Source organism: Lontra canadensis, unplaced genomic scaffold (assembly GCF_010015895.1).
Source record: "Lontra canadensis isolate GAN:19392208 unplaced genomic scaffold, GSC_riverotter_1.0 scaffold37, whole genome shotgun sequence".
NCBI lineage: Eukaryota > Metazoa > Chordata > Mammalia > Carnivora > Mustelidae > Lontra > Lontra canadensis.
In genome coordinates this window covers 10,176,331-10,196,677 of record NW_022631031.1, presented here as the reverse complement: position 1 = coordinate 10,196,677, position 20,347 = coordinate 10,176,331, and the positions used below count along the sequence as shown (strand labels likewise).

The 20,347-nt window shown below is 40.6% G+C and overlaps 1 protein-coding gene across 1 annotated transcript in view; it reads left to right on the top strand.

Annotated features, from left to right (window-relative positions):
* Positions 1 to 359: 359 nt before the first annotated feature.
* Positions 360 to 20,347, top strand: part of STMN2 (stathmin 2) — a 51,369-nt gene continuing 31,381 nt past the window's right edge. The window contains exon 1 of the mRNA XM_032869146.1: positions 360 to 638. Within this exon, the coding sequence (XP_032725037.1) occupies positions 620 to 638 (19 nt within the window). The 5' untranslated portion in view covers positions 360 to 619. The remainder of the gene's footprint in view (positions 639 to 20,347) is intronic.

Here is a 20,347-nt window from a genome sequence, read left to right as displayed (position 1 = left end):
TAGCAAGACACAAGGTCACCCTGGGAGACAAGACACTACCAAAGCAGGGCCAAAGGTGAAGGAGAAAACATGAACAAGTAAACCCAGGATGTTCAAACAGATGTTTCCATAGTCAGCAAGTTGTGAAGACTTCTCAAAGCTCTAAATCCCTTCCCCTTTTTATGTCTATTTGTGCGATAAAATATGTGTGAATAAAGTCAATCCTCCCGGCTCCCAGGTAGACACAGCCCAGTTCTTAGCTCCTAGGAGGCTTCTGGGCTAAGGCTCCACTCTACTTGGACTGTACTATCAGGCCCCCAAAACGGGGGGGAGCTGCCAGGGAAGGACTGATTTCCATTTCAAACTGCATTCTGGTACTTTGTACTCCAGCACCATTGGCCGATCAATATTTAATGCTTGGAGATTCTGACTCTGCGGGAGTCATGTCAGGGGACCTTGGGAGCCAATCTGCTTGAGCTTCTGAGTGATAATTATTCATGGGCTCCTGCCTCTTGCTCTTTCTCTCGCACGGTCCCACTCTGCAGACTCAGTGCCTTATTCAGTCTTCTCTCTCGCGCTCTCCGCTGCTGTAGCTGGACCCTTCGCCTTCGCCACCGCTCAGCATCTGCACATCCCTACAATGGCTAAAACAGCAATGGGTAAGGCATCGCGCCTCCTTCTCCCTCGGCTCGACCAGGAGCCCACCTCTCACCTTCTTTCTTAAGAGCTTTTAAGGCATTGGGAAATATTTTATAAAAAGAAAGATGTTAGTGATAAAACAGAAACCGAGAAGGACGAAGGCAGTTCTGGGGGTTTGAGAAGGGCAAAGAGGGGGTCCCTGGAAATCTAAAACTAAAATTTTCTTTTGAAAGGAAGAAGCAGGTAAGTTGCCTTCCCATGGGAAGAGAATTGTTCTGTTTCCATGTTTTAAATTAGGGCTCAATCGTGGGGGGAGGGAGCTACCTTTACTGTTTGCCTTAAATGGGGTTAAGGGACATTTTAGAAAGTGCTTGTAACATCCTTTATTTCTTCTCTAGTTAAAAAAAGGAAAATGGGGAAGAGGAGAGGGAGGTGGCGGAAAGGAAAAAGAAAAATGCGAAGTCAAATCGGTCCCTTTTAGGTTGTTTGAAAGATGGGTGGAGACGGGGGGGGGCGGGTGGAGAACGGGGCAAATTTTATGGTATTGTCTCGTCCGAAAAACCGCTAGTCCTGGGGCGCGGTGCGGGGAGGTTAGGGCGGGGGATGGGGTGCTACGCTCCTTTGTTTTAGGGAAAGGGAGGGGAAAGAGAGAGGAAGTCGGGGAGGGCAGGGAGGGCGCGGGTGGGCAGCTGCAGGGGCGGGGAAGCGCGCGGTGGGGAGGGGTGGAGGGACAGCGGTTTCGCAGGCGCTGGGGTGGGGTTTCTTTGTGTGAGGACGGACGGCCCCAGGGGGAGGCACCTGCAGCGCTGGGCGCACAATGCGGACGGCCCCACCCTGTGTGAAGCCGAGCCGGCGCCCTCACTCCTCCCCACCGCCGGGTGCAGCAGCTTCAGGGGAAAGAGGGCCTGGTGGGGAGCGCAGCGCGACACCCAGGAGCCCAGCCCTGGGGGGAACAGCAGCGCCACGCCCCGCGCTTGTAGCTACTGACTCCGACTCGGCTTCCGAATGAGACCTGACGATTGCCCCTGCCTTCCCCACCCTGGCCTCATTGTTCTGTTTAACCGAGAGGAGGAAAAAAGTGGGTTAACATTCTTCTTTTCAAAACCACATTGCGTAGGGTAACTAGACATTGACGCAGATAAGGCTTCTTTGAGCTCATTAATCGTTTTGGGTAAAAGCTTCGGGAACCTAGATAAGTGTAGATATAATAATACAGATACAAAACAGGTCAACTTCTTAATAAATTGAGCCACGTGAAAATACCCTTCTTCTAGGTCAGACAGGGCCAAATAATGGCAATTTCCATAATCTCAACCTATATATCAGGGAAACAGTTGAGACCCGAGAGATCCCCAACCGGTTGTACGCCTCTAAGTGCCCCCATGGTTTCAGCGCTCGGTGGCCCCCGGGGTGGACAGGCAGGGATGGGCCCGAGGTCTGGTGACTGCTGGAAGCACCCCTCCCCCGGGACACTGGTGCGGGATGCGGAGAAGGGATAAAGCGATGGACAGGGCTTGCTCCGCACAGCCCCGCCCTGCCCCACCCTTTTTGCGGTGCTGGGAAGACCTCCCGCTCCGAGGCTTGGCGAAGAAATGGAGTTGGGGAGGGGCCGATGAACGGTCTGCTGTCCTAAAGCCCCCCCCCCTTTTTTCAGCCCCGCAGTCCAGAACAACCCAGACACCCCCTTGCTTTGCGCAGACACCCGGTATTGCCCCAAGTCCTGGTGCCGAGCCCCTCCCAGCCAAGGCGGTGTCTCTGCAGAAAAGCTGGCTCGAGCCCCGCCCGGCCATACAAAAGCGCGGCCCCACCCCAGCCCGCGGCAAGACCGCAGAGGTGACCCCTTCCCAGGGGTGCGGGGAGGGTTCTTCTCATGTCGCCCTCCCACAACCCGCGGAGTTCAGGCTACTTTCTCCCCAGTTGAAACCCTTGGCCCAAACGGGGTTCTCTATCATTTCCCGGGACGTAGTCCCTTTGGATAGTCTCTCCAGAAGGGACCCTCACTAATCGAGCAAGGCGCGGCTCGGCCCCACCCCTCCCAGCTGCGGCCCGGACTAATCAGCCGCTGGCCGGGTGGGGGCGCTCTTGGCGAGCCGGCGCGTGGAGCGCTGCCAGCCCTGCAGAGCCCCGCGCCGCGCCCTGTGCTCCCCTCCCCGGAGCTGGGCGCTCGCCCCCGCGGGTGCAGCCTGGGAGACGCGTTTCTGCGCAGTGTCCTAAGCTACCCCCACTTCCCACAGTTCGCGATTCACCCGCAAGTCCAGAAAGGTTCTCAGAATGAGGGATGGGGCGATCTTGCTCTGCGTTCTGCACCCGCACCGGGAGCTTTCTGCTGCAGGAGGGGGGCGACAAACTCATCACTATCAGTGTTATTTCATATTATTATGATTGTTATTATTACTACTACTTCATGATTCAATGGCCTTATTTGTTCAAAAGGTTTGAATGATTGAATTTAGAGATTAACCCTTGTTGCACTCTCTTTTTCTTCCTTCTACTCTTCCCTTCCTTCAGCACCCCTTAAAAAAGGAATATTTTGTTCTGTTCATTTTACATTATAAAGCGAATGTGTTTTCAATTCCTGTCTGGATTACATATGTTCTTGTGGGTCGGGTATTACCTGAAGGTGCTTACTAAGGATAGGGTTTGTGCGCCAGAGATTGCTGGAAAATTTCTTCACAGACAATTGTGACTGCAAAGGGTAAAATTATACATATATAATTGAGATGTAATGATCTTCACTGTGTATTCCATAAGGTCATATCTACCAATCAATATACATAGGTGATGCACACATTTTTAACTGTTTCTTTTCTTTTTTTCTGAAACTGTTCTTCCAATTGCTGATTCTTGATAGTGTCTCAGTTCGGCACAGAAACCTGGATCCTGAAATGGTAGCCACCATTCCATTAATAAAAATCCCACCCAAAATATGACAAATGCAAGGGTTCTTTCTGTCGTGAGTAAGCTGTATTTGCAAATCATGAAGAGATGTACAACCTCTGCGATACTAAAATAATGGATTTTGGACTTGTTTCATTTGCACAGTATAATCAATTAATCACCAGGGCAGTGCTTTTTCCTGATTCATTAAACAATTATTCAACATGATTGTCCTAGGTGCATATAGTATTCCCCATTATCTTCTCTGATAAAGTGGGCACCTTTTAAATGGATATATAAATAACCAGAAGTGGAAAAATGAGGATTTAGTCAGGATTGCAACATAAAACTGAAAGAGAGGGGCACCTGGGTGGTTCAGTCGTTAAGCGTCTGCCTTCAGCTCAGGTCATGATCCCAGAACCCTGGGACTGAGCCCCGCATCAGGCTCCCTGCTCAGCAGGAAGCCTGCTTCTCCCTCTCCCATACCCTCTACTGTGTTCCCTCTCTCCCTGTCTCTCTGTGTCAAATAAATAAATAAAATCTAACAAACAAAAAAACTGAAAGAGAAATAGCAGTAGCTTATCAATTAATTATATATATGGTTAATACCAGCGAGTAAGCTGAACCTGTAGTAAGCATTATGTGACCCAGTGTAGCCCTATACAAAAAGCTACTATGACGATATAAATTAGTATACCTGGTGGCATTTGTCGACACATGTCAAAATTCTCTGAAAGTGTACTTTAAAATAATAAATAAGATTGAATGGTTTTTAGTATTAAAGTCTGGAATTTTTTTCAGTCACTATTCGCAATAGTTTTGAGAAGTGACCTATGGCTTTGTAGAAAATAGTTTTATCCTAAGGAGGAGGGGAGTATTTTTATTGTTAGAATGAGTGCCTCTGCTCTTAGTCATTAACATTTTTAGCAGGATTTTTATTTGTTGCACTAAAAACACATTTATTTACTTTGGAGATTTTTAAAATTATTAATGGATAGAAGCATTCAGTCATTTGAGCCAGTATGTCTTCCATCAAGTAGCCTGTGATGAAGAGGCTTAAGAGGCTACATTTTGCTCAGATTCCACAGTGCCTGGCAGTCCTTTCAGAGTGGATAAAGCCAACGCACGCAATAAAACCCTACACTGTAGGATCAAAATAGTTACTGAGTTCTGTGAATATCTAGTAGTTTCTTTCATCCAGAATTGCAAGTTAAATCTGTAAGGTTAAAAATGAAATGGGAGATGAAACAATCATTTAATTGAGCATTTTTGTCATTAACGAATCCAGACCATTTTTAGGAAAATTCCTCACTTGTCAATCACCACGTTTTTTTTTTATTCCAACTGAGCAGCACTGACTACATGCCCCATTCCATCTCAGGAGCTCCTTGCTCACAAGGCTGGATGATGCTGGCCCTGGGCAGGTGGCTGCCTGCTCTGGGTGTGGCCATTCCCAAGCTGCTAAAACCCAATTCCAGCTCACGCCAATTTCCTATTTGTTTCTTGGAGAAACACATGCTATATTGTTGTCACAGGATCTGTGACCTTATATGAAAAATGCAAGAAATTGGCCACATAAAATACCAAATTAGCTGATGACCCAGATGTTTCCAGAACCGAGGCTGGTTCTCGTTTCCTGTTCTCTCCATTGGAAAACCTTGGAGTCCGCATAAGCTTTCACCCCACTAGAGGGCAATCAAGTCCTCTAAATAGGTGATTGATTTTTTTTTTTTTTAAACCCAGTTTCAAATACTATTTAATAAAATCTTTTTTTTTTTTTAATCTGGAACATTCAATTGCTTATTCAATAAATTAATGCCATACTTTACCCTACTGGATGAAAATTTGTGCACATTTTCAAGGAGACTATTAAAAATGAGTGGAAATGAGTGTTAACCCTGGTTAGTCCTTCTCTTATGATTTTACTTTCTAGTTTTATTACATTGTTATTATAATATCATTTATGTTACTTTTGGGAGTTTGTAGTGGATGAATGGTAGAAAATGATCAGTAGTAATAGCAAAATTATTTAGGAACAGAGAGTTGTAACGTTTAAATAAAGGAATAAATTAAACAAAAACATTGTTTACTTATTCATTTATTTAAAATGTGCTCAAGATGTTGGGGACATACCTGAATGTCAGTGTCCACCTTTAGGGAGCTTTAGGCTAGAAGTTAAAACATAGATACAACATGATACTGAGGAGGGGGGTACCAAAAGCAAGCCTAAACTAATTTTTAGGATCATCAAAAGTAGTTTTTTTCCAGGTTTGAATTGGCAGGGATTTTTTTTTTCTCTTGTGTTTCACGTAACTATAATCCATCTGTAAAATATTTAATAGTTTCATATTACTGTGCTCCTCAAACTTTAATGTGCATATGAATTACCTGTGATTTTCATTAAAATGCTAATTCTGATACAGTAGGACCGGTTGAGACCAGACATTCTGCATTCCTAACAAACTCCCAGGTGATGCTGATTCTAACCACCCAATAAGTCAGTTTCAGAAAGAGAATTGTGATAGAGGTGTTCCTCACTTAATAAACTTTGGTATTGGGTCTTAATATTTTCAAATGCATGGCAATCTTTACAAAATATTTCACTTCCCCCTTTATACTCTTAGGGATTTATTCCTCTGGGACTTATGTGTTCTCTGCCATCAGTCTCTCATAATTGGATTTTTAAAAATATATTCATATTGTAGGACTCAGCAGAAGACCTTCAAGAAAATGTAGAAAATGAGAATTTGGCTCTGTGTGTGTATGTGTGTGTGTGTGTGCCTAAGAAAAAATGAATATGGCTTGTGGCACAGTGGAGAAAGATGCTAAATCAATATTGCTAGCTTAGTGTTATTTACAAAACAATGTGCAGAACAAAGACTTCAACTCACAATCTTTTAGTTATGGGATAATCTAAAATTTGCCTAATTCAGTTTGCCATATAGCTAATCCCATTTGCCACAGAGATAATTTGCTACAAGTACTCCACATACTGTATAAACTAAAACAGATTAAACAGCACTAAAATTGCCTTTCAACATAGCCCATAAGTGTTACTTACCAAATTATTCTAACAGAGAATTTCTTCCACATGAGAAAATTATTAATAATTTATTGAGTATGGCTGCATAATTGAAAACAGATTATGTGTGTGTTTTCTCCTTACTTAAGCCAATAAAGGACCTCCATTGTTCCATACTAACTTTGGAAGAAAGTCAACCTAAAGGGAAAAAAAAAACTGGACTTCGAAAAATAGCTCCAAAAATACCATATGTCAGTGCTCCCATGCAGTGGGGTGCATTCCTACGTTTCTGGAAATGCTATCCTACAAAATTATACTATACTTAAAATATCTCAAATTAGAAATACATTATTTCCCAAATAGAGCACTAAAAACAGTCCCCAATAAAACTGGCCCCACAGCTGTAGGATAATCTATTATGCAACGTGAAGTTGGATTAAGCCTCAAGATTATCCAGTCCTGTTTTGTAGCTGTTGTTGTCAATCAACAGTTTTCCACTGCCACTGTTCTCTTTCAAGATTCATTTTTTTCAGCATAGACATAAATTTTAGAGTATAAGAAAGGATTTTTACTGATTGATTTAACCCTTATATAGCATATATAACATGCTAGGCACCAAGCCCTTTACACATATTCATTACGCTAATCATCCAATAAGCCCAAAAAGTAAGTACTTTTACAGAGGAGGAAACTGAGTCACGGGGGGAAGTAACTTTTATCCAAGGTCACACAGTTAGATACAGAATTTGAACCCAGGCCATCTGGTTCCAGAATCTGTCCCTTTAACCAGTACCAGTTACTCTTATAAATGCTCCATGTCAGAGGTGTTCCCACCATGGAGGTCAAACCCGTGAGACTGCCATTTTGTCTAACAAGCCTGAGATGGTTTTATCCTTTCTTAGCACTGATTCACTTTAAAGAGGCGATGCCTTCAAATTGATGGCTACCTTTAATTGCTAACCTGGGATTTATTAAAATAATTGTCTTGATTTAGGCTTTGGGGGAACAAGAGCTATGAGACCTTGGGGGTTGTAATGTATGGAACACATGGTTGTCTGAGGGCTAAGAGAGAAGCAGAGACTTCTCATGTGGACACACCATGATGACCAGTCTGGAAAGAAAGAAAGAAAAAAAGATCTTGATTTAATCTAATCAGTGTCATCATGGTTATTGCATTTTAAAATGGACACTTACCTCCTTACATAGACACTAGATATTTAGCTTTAATATTTTTTATGAAATAAATCTAGAACTAAAAGAGATATACCGCCTTGGCATCCACATTTAGTATAATCATTAGATACTACTTCAAGACTCTTCCCCTTATTATCTCAAAAGCAAGTGGGCAGGAGGAAGGCTCTGAATCCCTTGTGAAACATTTTTAATTATCTTTTAATAAAGGAATCAGGTCCTGTCATTTGTCAAGGAGACATCTGCAGTAGTAAAACCTGTGTTTATATAACCCGTTTTTATTAGCCATGATTAAAGATAACATTTTGTGTACATTTGTTCTCACAAAACACTTTTATGTGAATATAAAGGTTAATTAATGCATTTCAGCAATCATTTTGTTAGTCATCTGGAAATACAGCTTCTCTAGGAGCTGTACTTAAGAGAAGCAGTCATACATTTTACTACAAAACCATAGCAAAAATTTTAAGATTTTTCTCATTTTCAATTTTGTCGACCTCCAGATTAAAATATCTAATACTCGGAAAAATTATGAAATTCAAAAAATTTGACCAGAAATAGATAATTATAGTTTTTGTATAGTACACTAAAAATAACACTGTCGGGGCCTGACTTTTTCTTTTTTTTTTTTTTTTTTTAAGCGAAGTTATAAAGCAATGCCTGTATGAGTGCTTATTTAGCACTTATTCTTTTGGAATAAGACTTTTGATGTCAGAGTTTGTACACCATACATTGGACAAATAATTAGTCTAACAATAGATCATCCGAATATCAATCTGTCAATCTTTCAACCATTCAAGTAGCAGGTCTTTTTATCAGAATAAAAAGAAATTGATGAACTTTATCTAAACCTTGTTCCAGAAATACTTGTACGAGAGAGCATTGTAAACTTTAATTTTTTGTTAGCACTCTATTCTGTCTTTTGGAAGATTTCCCCATGCACCGCAGCCCTGGTTGATTTCCATTCAACAACAACACTCAACATGAACCTAATGATAATCTTTCAGTTCCGGGTTCCTAGTAGATAGAAGTCTAACTCACGTGACAAAGTTCAACCTGCAATATACTGACCATTGCAAAACGGAGACCAGAAAATCTCAAGACGTTCCTTGATAGCACTCCCCCAATCTCAGGGGAAGGGGCATCAACCTCGTCAGGCAGTTCATCAACCCTGGAGTTACTGGAGGCTCCCTTGGAATCTTACTATAGAACATCTTGTCCTTATGCCTGCCAAGTTCTTTTTTATTCCCAACACTAATATCTATTGTTGTAATTTAAGTCTTGCAGCTTTCTCTGAAAAGCACCAGTTAGCATCCTTCTCATTCTCATCATTCAAACACATGAAAAATTACCAGAGTCAATTCTAGTCTTTTGATATACAGATTACATGATTATCCAAGACTTCTTGTCACTTTAAAAATCTTTCCATTCTACTTCAGACTTACCTTTTCCTTTCATATTAAAAAAAAGGAGAGTAAACATAGAAAACTGAGAAATGTAAAAGTTTCAAAAGAAGAGTTAGATAGCATGATCTACCTGTAAGGACCTTGTAGTTCTTAGAAAATATTTACTTCCTCTATCCTTTTTAATCTTCACATAGTCCCTATGAAATGGGCATAATATATGTGTTGCTTTGTTTAAAATGAGTCAGTTTAAGCTCAAAGAATTTACTCAGTCAAGTTCATATGTGGTAAGCTTCAGGGCCAGGGCCAGAACATGTGTCTAATAAAGATAGATAGATAATTATATATTCTATATGATTATAATGGTATAATATATTATGTAATATAACATATTATGTAATAAAGAATAAAACTAATAAAGTTTAGCACTTACTCCTCTAAGTCCTATAAACAAATGGGCATACATGTGGGAGGTCACACACTAAACGTATTTGCCTCTAGTCCAAAGTCATTAATAGTTAATAGTTAATGACAAGACTTACCAAAGTAAGATAGATTCAAGCACCAATTCTCTTCTGAAGCTTATGCTAAGTATCATGAGACTATAAATAAACATGATTCTCTTGCTTGGGGGAATTTAGTCTTTCGTAGAAGACAAGACTCTGTACATACAAAAAAGTTGAATGCCGGTAGTAGTAGCTTAAAACCATAACTGGAAGTCTCCACCATTTTAAAAAATTTTATTATACTATCCTACCATATTACAAGACAGTACATAATGCTACACAAAGAACATCAGTTAAAAGTACTGTGATCCACACAGAGGATACAAACTTGAAATATCTAACTAGTGTCCTCTATCAACCAATCCAGCCAGGGAATCCCCTAGTTAAAAGGTTTCTCCACCTTAACTGAGCCTCAGTAGCATTCAGATCCCATCCTGCACCAGCCACCCCACCCCTGAGGTTTTGATTCCCATTCCCTGGCTCTGAGGTGGGTCTCATTAATTTGCATTTCTAACAAGCTTGGGAGGTGGGGGGGCACATTGCTGATGCTCCTGGTCCAGAACCACACTTGGATCAACCCTAATGCCGGTGACCAGTGGGGTACCTGGAACAGTGTGGGGAGCAGCATGGTCCTCTAGTGTGATTTCCCTCCTCTGAACAGCTCTGCAACTCTGGACTTGAGAGAATAGAGGACTTAAGCTCTAACAACTCTGCCTCCTCTCTACATGCGGCCAGTGTTGCATTGCTGGAAGAGCCCAGGAGCAGGATTCTGAAGCCCTGAGCTCTCATCTTGACTGTCTCAGCTAGCCAACCTTGGTCAGGTCCCTTTTCCTCTCTGTGCCCCTATTGTAGCATTATAAAGTGGCAAGATATTGCCTTGTCTGCTTCAGAGGGTCCTTTCCGGAGCCAAGGAAACAAATGTGAAAGTGATTAGTATCTGTCAAACACTGTGTAAATGCAGCCCGTGGCATTACGTGTCATCAGATAGAATGCCTGGATATTTTACCCATGTACTGATGCACATTTAGAATGAATAACGAAGGAACAAGGAGCACAGAAACGGTGTATTTTGGTTTTCTTTGAAAAACACTTCCTAGGGGCGCCTGGGTGGCTCAGTGGGTTAAAGCCTCTGCCTTCGGCTCAGGTCATGGTCCCAGAGTCCTGGGATCGAGCCCCGCATAGGGCTCTCTGCTCGGTGGGGAGCCTGCTTCCTCCTATCTCTCTCTGCCTGCCTGTCTGCCTACTTGTGATCTCTGTCTGTCAAATAAATAAATAAAATCTTTAAAAATAAATAAATAAATAAATAAACCACTTCCTAAATAATAAATTAAAATAAAATGTCGAGTGAATTGCTTGAGCAACAGTATCTGATATTTTGAAGAAGTCCTGTGCTTAGGTCCACCCAAGATTCTTTTTTAAAAGTTTTTTTTTTTAAATGAACATCGGCTGAGAAGAAGCAACTAACTTCTCCAAAGCTTAACTTCTTGCAGTCAGTCCCCACCCCATTTTTTCTCCAGCCCAAACTTCTTTAAGGAAAGGGTGATGAATAGTGGCCCAAGATGGCAGCCATCAAGGTAAGAGAATTGTTGGGCAAAGTAGGCGTGCCCTTGCAACTAGAAATAGGAAATATCAGAGGGTTGAAAAGGAAAGGATAAAACTCAATACAAATTGTTATGCTGGTCCATGTTTGCCCCTTACCAGCACCACCTTGACGTTCTCTACCTTCTGAGTCTGCCCCATCAAGCAACAGTACAAGCCCACCTTAGATCAAACAACCTAAACCCAAATGTTCATGCTGCTGAAAGCTTGGTTTAAAGCTACCTCCAAAAGTTAAAAACAAAAGGGAAAGGCTTTGTATAATAAGAAAATGCAACTTGTCATGGAACTCAAAAGAATGCAAAATGCTATGTAAATTAAAAACAGCCCCCCTCCCCCCCAAAAAAAACTTAGGTCAGGCCAATTAGAGGTGGGTTGCATATTAGATGGACAGAGTTTTGAACCCTGCCCTGCTACTCGCTATCAGATAATCCTTGAGCAAATTATCATTTCTATACCACAATTTTCTCAATTATGAAATGAGAAAAATAATGCCACCTAAATCACATGGTTGTTATGAGGCGTCATTAAACAATTGACTGTTAAGTACTTTTTAATAAAAAAAATTTAATCTCCTTCCAAGCCCCCCTAAATAGATGATGAAAATACTAAATAAAAGTAATCCTTTAAAGTAAACTTCTAAATTCTTATGCTCCGTGAATGTAGTAACAAATCTACCAGAAATTACTTGGAATTTAAGAAATGGCCACTATTCAACAATTCTTTGTGATACAGAGAGAGCTGATATTATATTTATGATGCAGCTGCCAATATAGTATATCTCCAAGACAGATCAACTCCAGAGAATGCCAAAATTAAAAGTACACCTCTCTTGCATTTATTTCTCATGGCATGTTTCACAGTCATATTTCATATCTCATCCAACTTCAAATATATATAAAACTTCAATAAAATTGAGCGTTCTTGTCTGCCCAGCAAGGCTCATCTACGTAAAATGTCACATTCAGTAGAAATAATTAAGAAGAACAATAAGATGTAAAAGTCTACACTGAGTTCTCTGAAAGAGCAGGAAGGGGGGCATCCTGGTGGCTCAGTGGGTTAAGTCTCTGTCTTTTTATTTCAGCTCAGGTCATGATCTCAGCGTTGTGAGATCTGCCTGAGCCCCTTGGCAGATGCTCACACATTAGGCATGGAGCCTGTTGGGATTCTCTCTCTCCTTCTCCCTCTGCCTCCCCAGCCCCCCGCCCCCTCTTAAAGAAAGAAAAAAAGAGTGGAGAAGTGGGGATTATATCATGTAATATACACACACCACACACACAGAGTCTCTTCTCCTTACAATCTTATAAACCCATCAGTTTGAGCCACACAGTAAGAATGTAATATTCCTTAGATGACTGTGATGGGAAAAGACTATGGATACGTAGAGGTTAGTATTATTCCTCAGTCATTGATGACAGTAATATTTTTTTCAATCGATAGTGTTTCAGGTACCAGCCAATATAAATCTGGAAGATGTTAGCAGAATATAATTGTTAGAGTAATAAAGATATCCTGAGAAATCAAATTAGCATTCATCTGACATCTGACTTTACAAAGGCTTAAGGGAGGATAATTGACTACCAATAGAAAAGAGCATTTTAAGTATTTGCCTCCAAAATTTTATATAAATGTATGGTGCATAAACTAGGAATTATATTTATGACATAACTGCAGACATATTAATGGAATTGTGTGCTTACATTTATAAGTGTTGTATAGGCCTTTTTCAAATTAGTTACTGTTGATTATAGCTCTCTCCATATAAAAGTACTCAATATTTTTTCACATCTAAAGGCCATAAAATACAGGTAATAATAGACTCCTACTTTCTCATAAACATAGAATAATGACAAAGGAGGAGCTTTATATGAAAGCCTTAAAACAATGTAAATCCTCACAAGTTCATAATACATGCACCTGGTAGGAAAGACCAGCTTTAAAGAAAATGTAGATATTTCCTCACTTAAAAAAAAATCTAGAAGAGTTCTGAAACAGCTACCAAGCACAAAGTAGAGAGCAAAGAGCTACACTTCTCTATCAGACAAAAACTTGGCTTAAAAAAGAAAAAAGTTGGGATGCCTGGGTGGCTCAGTTGGTTAAGTGTCTGCCTTTGGCTCAGGTCATGATCCCAGTGTCTGGCTTCTTGCTTAGCAGAGAGCCTGTTTCTCCCTCTGCCTGCCACTCCCCCTGCTTGAGCTCTCTCTCTCTCTTTCTCTGACAAATAAATAAATAAAACCTTTAAAAAAAAAAAAGTTTAGTAACAACAAAAGAAAAGAAAATGAAAGTCAGTATTTAGGGTGAAAATTTTTTTCTAAGTTCAGGGTTGACATGGAAGAAATACTGAATTAAGTAGCTTTGAAAGAATTGGATTTCACCCACTGAAATTTTTCTTAAAATGCAGTCTCAAAATAGTGTTCCCAGTTGCAGTCCATATTGGTTACCAATTGCTACAAGCTATGTTACAACATATCCAAGAAAAATGCAGAAAGTTGTAGCTTGGCCCGAACACTGGACTCTGTCCTGCTTGCCTGGTGAAACAAAAGCTTATGCATCTAAATTAATTGCAAGGGGAACGACAAATAACAAACAGCCCTGAAGTTTTTCTATGCAGAAAACTACAGGTTTTATCACTTCTGCTAAATTTTAGAAATGAATGGGCAATAAGTAGGGTAGTCAGCTAAGAAGTCAAACAGGATTTCTCAGAATTGCTTCTGAGAAACTACTTGCTCTCCTTGAAGCAAATTCTACCAGCTTTCCCAAGTCTGGCTTTCCTTAATCTTCCCTTCCTGAGAACTCTTACAGCAGATTTACTGTCTCCCAGTAAATGTGGGAATTGGCCATATATCATCAAATACACCTTTTGCTAACATCTTCCTGGTCACTTATTTCTTCCCTACTACGAGTGAACCATCCACATGCCACACATCCTCCTTATGCTCCTTTTCCCCATTTAATTTTTATGGGAACCCCCAAAAAAGTTTCATTATCCCCACCTGACAAGGAAGGAAAGCAGAAGCCAAGGAGAGTTAAGTGACTTGCCCTGTGGTTCAAATATTCAGGGCAGCGCTAGGTTTCAATCTAGCGCTCACCTCACTACACTCCAGCTTACTCATCGTGAGCTGTTCTTAGTTCCTGTTTTGCTACAGACCTTTCTTTGTCTTTGATCCAACTATGCTGAGGGCTTCTTTTAGGACTGAGCCATGTTCCACTTACTTTGTAAGTGGCTGGTACTAATAACACTGCTATTGGCTAATATGTACTGAGTACTAACTCTGTTGGGTTCTGTGACTATGCCAAACACTTGCAAGGGGTATTATCATCCCCATTTTCACAGGTGAGAAAGGGAGAGAGGAGAAGTCACACACGGCCTAAGATGGGTCCCCCCCCCCCCGCCACAGTGATGGGTCAGGATTCAAGACAAATCAGTCAAATCTCAGGGTTCACCCGCTTAACCACTATGTCTCTCTTGGACATCGTAGGAGCTCTGACTGTGTTTGTTGACTCAATGAGATAAGGATGAACTAAGAGAAGCAGGCAGAACTGTACGAAGCAAAGTTCTACAACATTTCACTTTAGCCAAACCCAATAAAACTTCAAAAAGTCACTCAAGAATATAGATCACTTTATAGAAGAAGAATCTTCACTAACAATACATTATGTCAGTACAGCATTTCAATTTCCCAACACATACCTAAGTCGATCCTTACAACAACATCCTATCTCCATTTCGTGGCTAAATAAACTATTCAGGTTTAATAAATTGTTCAAAGTGGAAAAGATCCTGAACAAGAGCTTAAGTCTTCAGCTCTATTCATATTCTTTCCATGGGCCAGGGGGGTGGAGGAGGAGGGAAAGAAAGCAACACAACGTATACATGTAGAGGAAACATTCACTTGTCTCCTTTTTCTCCTGAATAGAGAGAGTTGATTACCCGCTGTTGTGAAAAATAAAGGTGGTGGGGGGTTCTTAAATTTTGTCAGGGAACCACACAACCATAGTTGTGCCCTTTACTAGTGCCATTTTGAAACTGTGCACACAGCTACAGCTAGGGGATAAGCGCTAAGTGGGAGAAGCAAACAACTTCAAGTATGCAGAAATACCGGTCTGTAGCATAACATGAAGCTAGTACATTTAGTGGAGAGAAAAGTTGAACTCAATCTTGCTCCAACATCAGGGCTCTTAACCCCCACTCTATACCTACTTTCAGTGGGAGAGCTCCAGGGCCAATGACCCATTCAAATATCATTTGCAGCTGATGAACAGCCCTACCCTGCTTGGCCCCCAATGGATAAGTGTTCACAGAACACCTTCTAACTGCCATACACACTCCTACATGTTGGGGGGAAAACTATAGAAAACATTAAGTGAGACACCTTCCCTCATCCTCAAAAAACTTAAATATAGTTGGGAAGAAACAATAAGCAGCAAACAAAATAGTAGAGGAATGAGGGCTAACCTCTACAAAACAAGCCAGGAAATGATTGTCTTTTAAAAGAGAAGAAACTCAAAGGCCCTTGCAATGGAAACCATTAGGGTTGACTCACTCCTGTATTGAGGAAGATACAAGCCCAGCCTTATGGAATTGCATGAGTCACAACTGTGGGAGACATTTCTCAAGTGGCCCACATCCCAGTACACAGATCCCCTGTCCTACTCCTTCTATTATTATTTGGCAAATGTTTTGAAGATGTGAGCAATATTCCCAACCACAAGGCCACTCTTTTATGAATAATATTTGGGCAGGATAAATCTAGAAAAAAAAAAGACCATAAGATAAAGGCAATATTGTGCCTTCATATATTATGTATTACCACATTGCCATTTGTAAAACAATATCAGCCACTTATGCCACATTCCAACCCACATTTGTCTCTGCAGATCGAACACTTGATTCCATTTTTGCTTTTATTTTATTTTATTGGCAATATTTATCACCAAATCATACGGTATTTGCTGCCACAAATGAATAAAATGCATGGGCTCTTTCAACCTCAATCAGTAAAACAACATGTAATCCTTCACATATCTTAAGAATGACTTACAGATTCCAAAAGAGTTCTAAATGGTATCCAAGAAGCTTACACTGTGTGCATCATTTGTTCTCTCTAATAGTGAAAATTATATATTTAAAGCCAAAGCCAAAAATAAATCTATCTTACATGTGGGAAAGTGAAATTTGTCCTAATAGTTGGACAATTTGAAATTTAAAACGTGAATTGTTTTATGAAGAACATTATATGTTATAATATTTTATGTCATACAAATATTTATTATGGAATATCAAAATAAAAAAGATGGGGTACCTGGGTGGCTCAGTGGGTTAAGGCCTCTGCCTTTGGCTCCGGTCATGATTCCATGGTTCTGGAATCGAGCCCCACATCAGGCTCTATGCTCAGCAGGGAGCCTGCTTCCTCCTCTCTCTGCCTGCCTCTCTATCTACTTGTGATCTCTGTCTGTCAAATAAATAAACAAATAAATACTTAAAAAAAAAATTTGGAAAATGGCAACATTTTTGCCAAGTAGAAATATATTAAGTTTTCTTTAAAATGTAATGCCTTGGGGCACCTGGATGGCTCAGATGGTTAAGCGTCTGCCTTGGGCTCCGGTCATGATCCCAGTGTCCTGAGTTAGAGCCCTCTGCTCTGGCTCCCTGCTCAACAGGGAGTCTGGTTCTCCCACCCCTGCTCTTCCACTCTTGCTCTCTCCCTTTCTCTCCCTCTCAAATAAATATATAAGCCTTTTTAAAAATTCAATGCCTTAAAATAATTTGTTAAAAAAATATATAGGTAAAGAAAATGCCTACTGCAGAAAACACAACAAGATGAATCTGTAGGTAACGGGAAAGTTACTTATTTAAAGACAAGATTACTAAATTTGTAAAATCATAATATTTCAGAGTTTAGAGCTATTAGTTTTAGATGAGGAAAAGGTCCAGAGTGGTTAAATGACTTGCTCAAGGTCATAAAATAAAAAACCTAAAGTTCTGAAAAGATCTTCAAGGTCCTATAACACAGTTAGCATCTCAGGCTTATTTTCCTACGTCTCACGTGGGACTGATCCAGCCGAGGGCAACTCCATGGGATTATAGTTTCACTTGAAAGGATCTCCACACATTTCATGATTTTGCAAAGTAAAAGAAAAATTTGTTCTTCCTGAAAATTCTGTGACTGGAAGGAATTCTGGAAGTAATACAGAGTATACACGTTTAGTATTTGTGGGTAGAAGCAGCTATAAGCACGATGTATCCCAGGAACTTTGTATCCACACCTGAGGCAGCAGTCTTTCCACACAGAAAGATTTGCTTCCCAAGAGGATCTAAACTATGTGACCGTCTTTGAAAGGCTGCCCCCCAAGTGCTCTGAAAGAGGAAATTAAAGACTTCCCAGGTCCCTGCCACAATGCAAAAAAGATGGCTTCTTACCGCCAACATAAAAAAAGGTCAGACTTAGAAACATGAGAGTCAAATATTGAAGAGAGACATTGATTTATTAAAAGCCTGCCATCGCTTTCATTTAGGATGACCCTTTCCCATTTCTGTTTTCCATTCTGTCTGCCACGAGCATCACCCCACCATCGATCACCCCCAAAGGGAGCCTTCAAAGTAATAAAGGTTATTATATCTGCTTTCTTCATCTATAAAATAAGAAAAATAGATGATTTCAAGTGTTCTTCCAGGCCTAAATCGCTGTGGCCAGTGATTCCAACTGCTTTAGACTATGTTGTCTTTTGTTTATTTTTTTTAATTAAAATGTTTTTTTAAGATTTTATTTATTTGACAGAGAGAGAGAGATCACAAGTAGGCAGAGAGGTGGCGGGGTGGGTGGGGGGGAGCGGAGCAGGGTCCCTGCTGAGCAGAGAGAGCCTGATGCTGGGCTGGATCCCAAGACCCTGACTGAGATCAGGACCTGAGCCTGAAGGCAGAGGCTTAACCCACTGAGCCACCCAGGGACCCCTACGTTGTCTTTTATATTTCAACCCCATTTGTAGCAGCGATGACCCCAGCTGACCGTAGAATGCAGACTTCGGATGCATTACTGGCTTTGTATGGTGCTTTACATTCCCTGCAGAAAACTATACTAATTCAAGCGCCAGTGTACAATCTGAGGAATCCTGTTTCAGAAAATGAGTCTTTACCTGGCAGATCTTGAGGAAGTAGCATTTGATTTCCAAAACAAAAAAGCAATTTTCGTCACCTTCCGGGATTAACCTGAAGGGCTTCTTTCATGCCTGGAGATCTGACGCTGAAGATGGCCCTGCGGACACAGTTAACGTTAAGGTGCTTCACGCTCCCCTCCAATGCTCTGCTACTCCCACATCCTCCCGGAGCAACTCAAGAATGTTACTACAATAAATTTTTTTTTTTACTATCAGGTAGTTCAAACCTTAACAATATTTATATTTACTATTTTTTAAAGATGTATTTGTTCATTCTATTCTCTGTAACACAGAGTGACCGGAGCATATACTAATGTGACTAGCAAAGTCACGGATATATTTTCGGTCAGAAGGAAAAATTACCTGATTATTCAGTTTTGGTTCACTATACCAATTACAGAAGCATGTAATGTGAGGTTTTTGAATGGATGGCTGAAATAAAACACCACTGAACGTGATTTAAAAATCTGACTTTAGGGTGTCGTTAAGTAAATGTTATATACTGTGCATTTTGCAGTTTCATTAAATGAGATCCTGGAATTCTCATTAGGCTTTTGGAAACAAGCAGAATGCTTGCCTTTCCATGAGGTTTTTGCAGCCATTGCCCGAAATAGTTATTTTCTATTAATTATTTACATACCATTTAGGTTTCCTAAGAAAACATTTAGGGAGACTGATCTGAATGCAGTCTGTATACTATCCAGATGAAGATTCTATCCAGTGGACCCTTAAGAAACGTTTGACAATCACACCAAGGTGAAATACCTCTATTCGTGGTTGATGCTAGGAACTGTTCTAAGTAGAATGTATTTTGTAGAACACGCTCAGAATTAAAACAACAATATGGAGTTTTTCGAATGCATAGAAACCTCACACCATTCCAAGGAAGCAGAAGTTTACATAGAAATGCTTCAAGAAATACGCTTTCAAGTTTTAGTAAGTTTTCAGCCCAGTAGATTAATTAAATCAAGATTAACGTCTAAGGCTTGTCACACAAGTTGCTGTGGAGTCTCGGCTTAATCCTACTGTATTTCTTCACAGTGTTTTCTATAAATTAGCGTGTTCCTTTATTTGCATACAGGCAGCCCATTCCTGTGATTGACAGATAAGTTTCTCTGAATTCATTTTCTGTATCCTCAGTATCTAAACCACTGGTCCATTCAGGGGAAACTCAACTGGCCCATTAACTGAGATAAAATCATATGAATCTTATATGAGAGGGTTTTTTTTCTTTTTTGCACTTGTGATAAAAGTCTTGCATTTTCCATTTCTGAAAGGTGTTGCTTTCACTGAGAACATAGTAGGTAACTTACTGTATTTGTAGTTTCACACCACTTTATTCAATGCAAAGACACACGTCATGGAATTTATTCTAAAATCCACATGAAGGGGGCCTGGGTGGCTCAATGGGTTAAAGCCTCTGCCTTTGGCTCGGGTCATGATCCCAGGGTCTTGGGATCGAGCCCCACATCGGGCTCTCTGCTCAGCAGGGAGCCTGCTTCCTCCTCTCTCTCTCTCCCTGCCTGCATCTCTGCCTACTTGTGATCTCTTGTCTGTCAAATTAATAAATAAAATCTTTTTAAAAATAAAATAAAATCCACATGAAGTAGAAGCCAGAGCTTTTTTTCCGGAGAAAGTCCACACATTATTATAACAAAGTGAAAGAAGAAACTGACATCCCTATCATTGATAACTAAAACATTTTGGATTCTAGAAATTGAGCCCACAAATGCAATAATTAGTCTGGATAGGAAGTATGAGTTTTTGCTGAATTAAGAATGGTTGGGAAGTATTTTTCCAGTTTTCAGCCAATAAAATTAAAAAGTAATGGGAAGGGGAAAAAAGTAATGGGGAGTAATTTAAATTACATAGATGCCGGAGGAAGCCGTTTTGCAGACATAATTCAGAGAACGGCATGGCAGCCTCAGATGACAGCTGCTTCCAGCTCAGGAGGCTACAGGAAGGGAAGAGTCATTCGG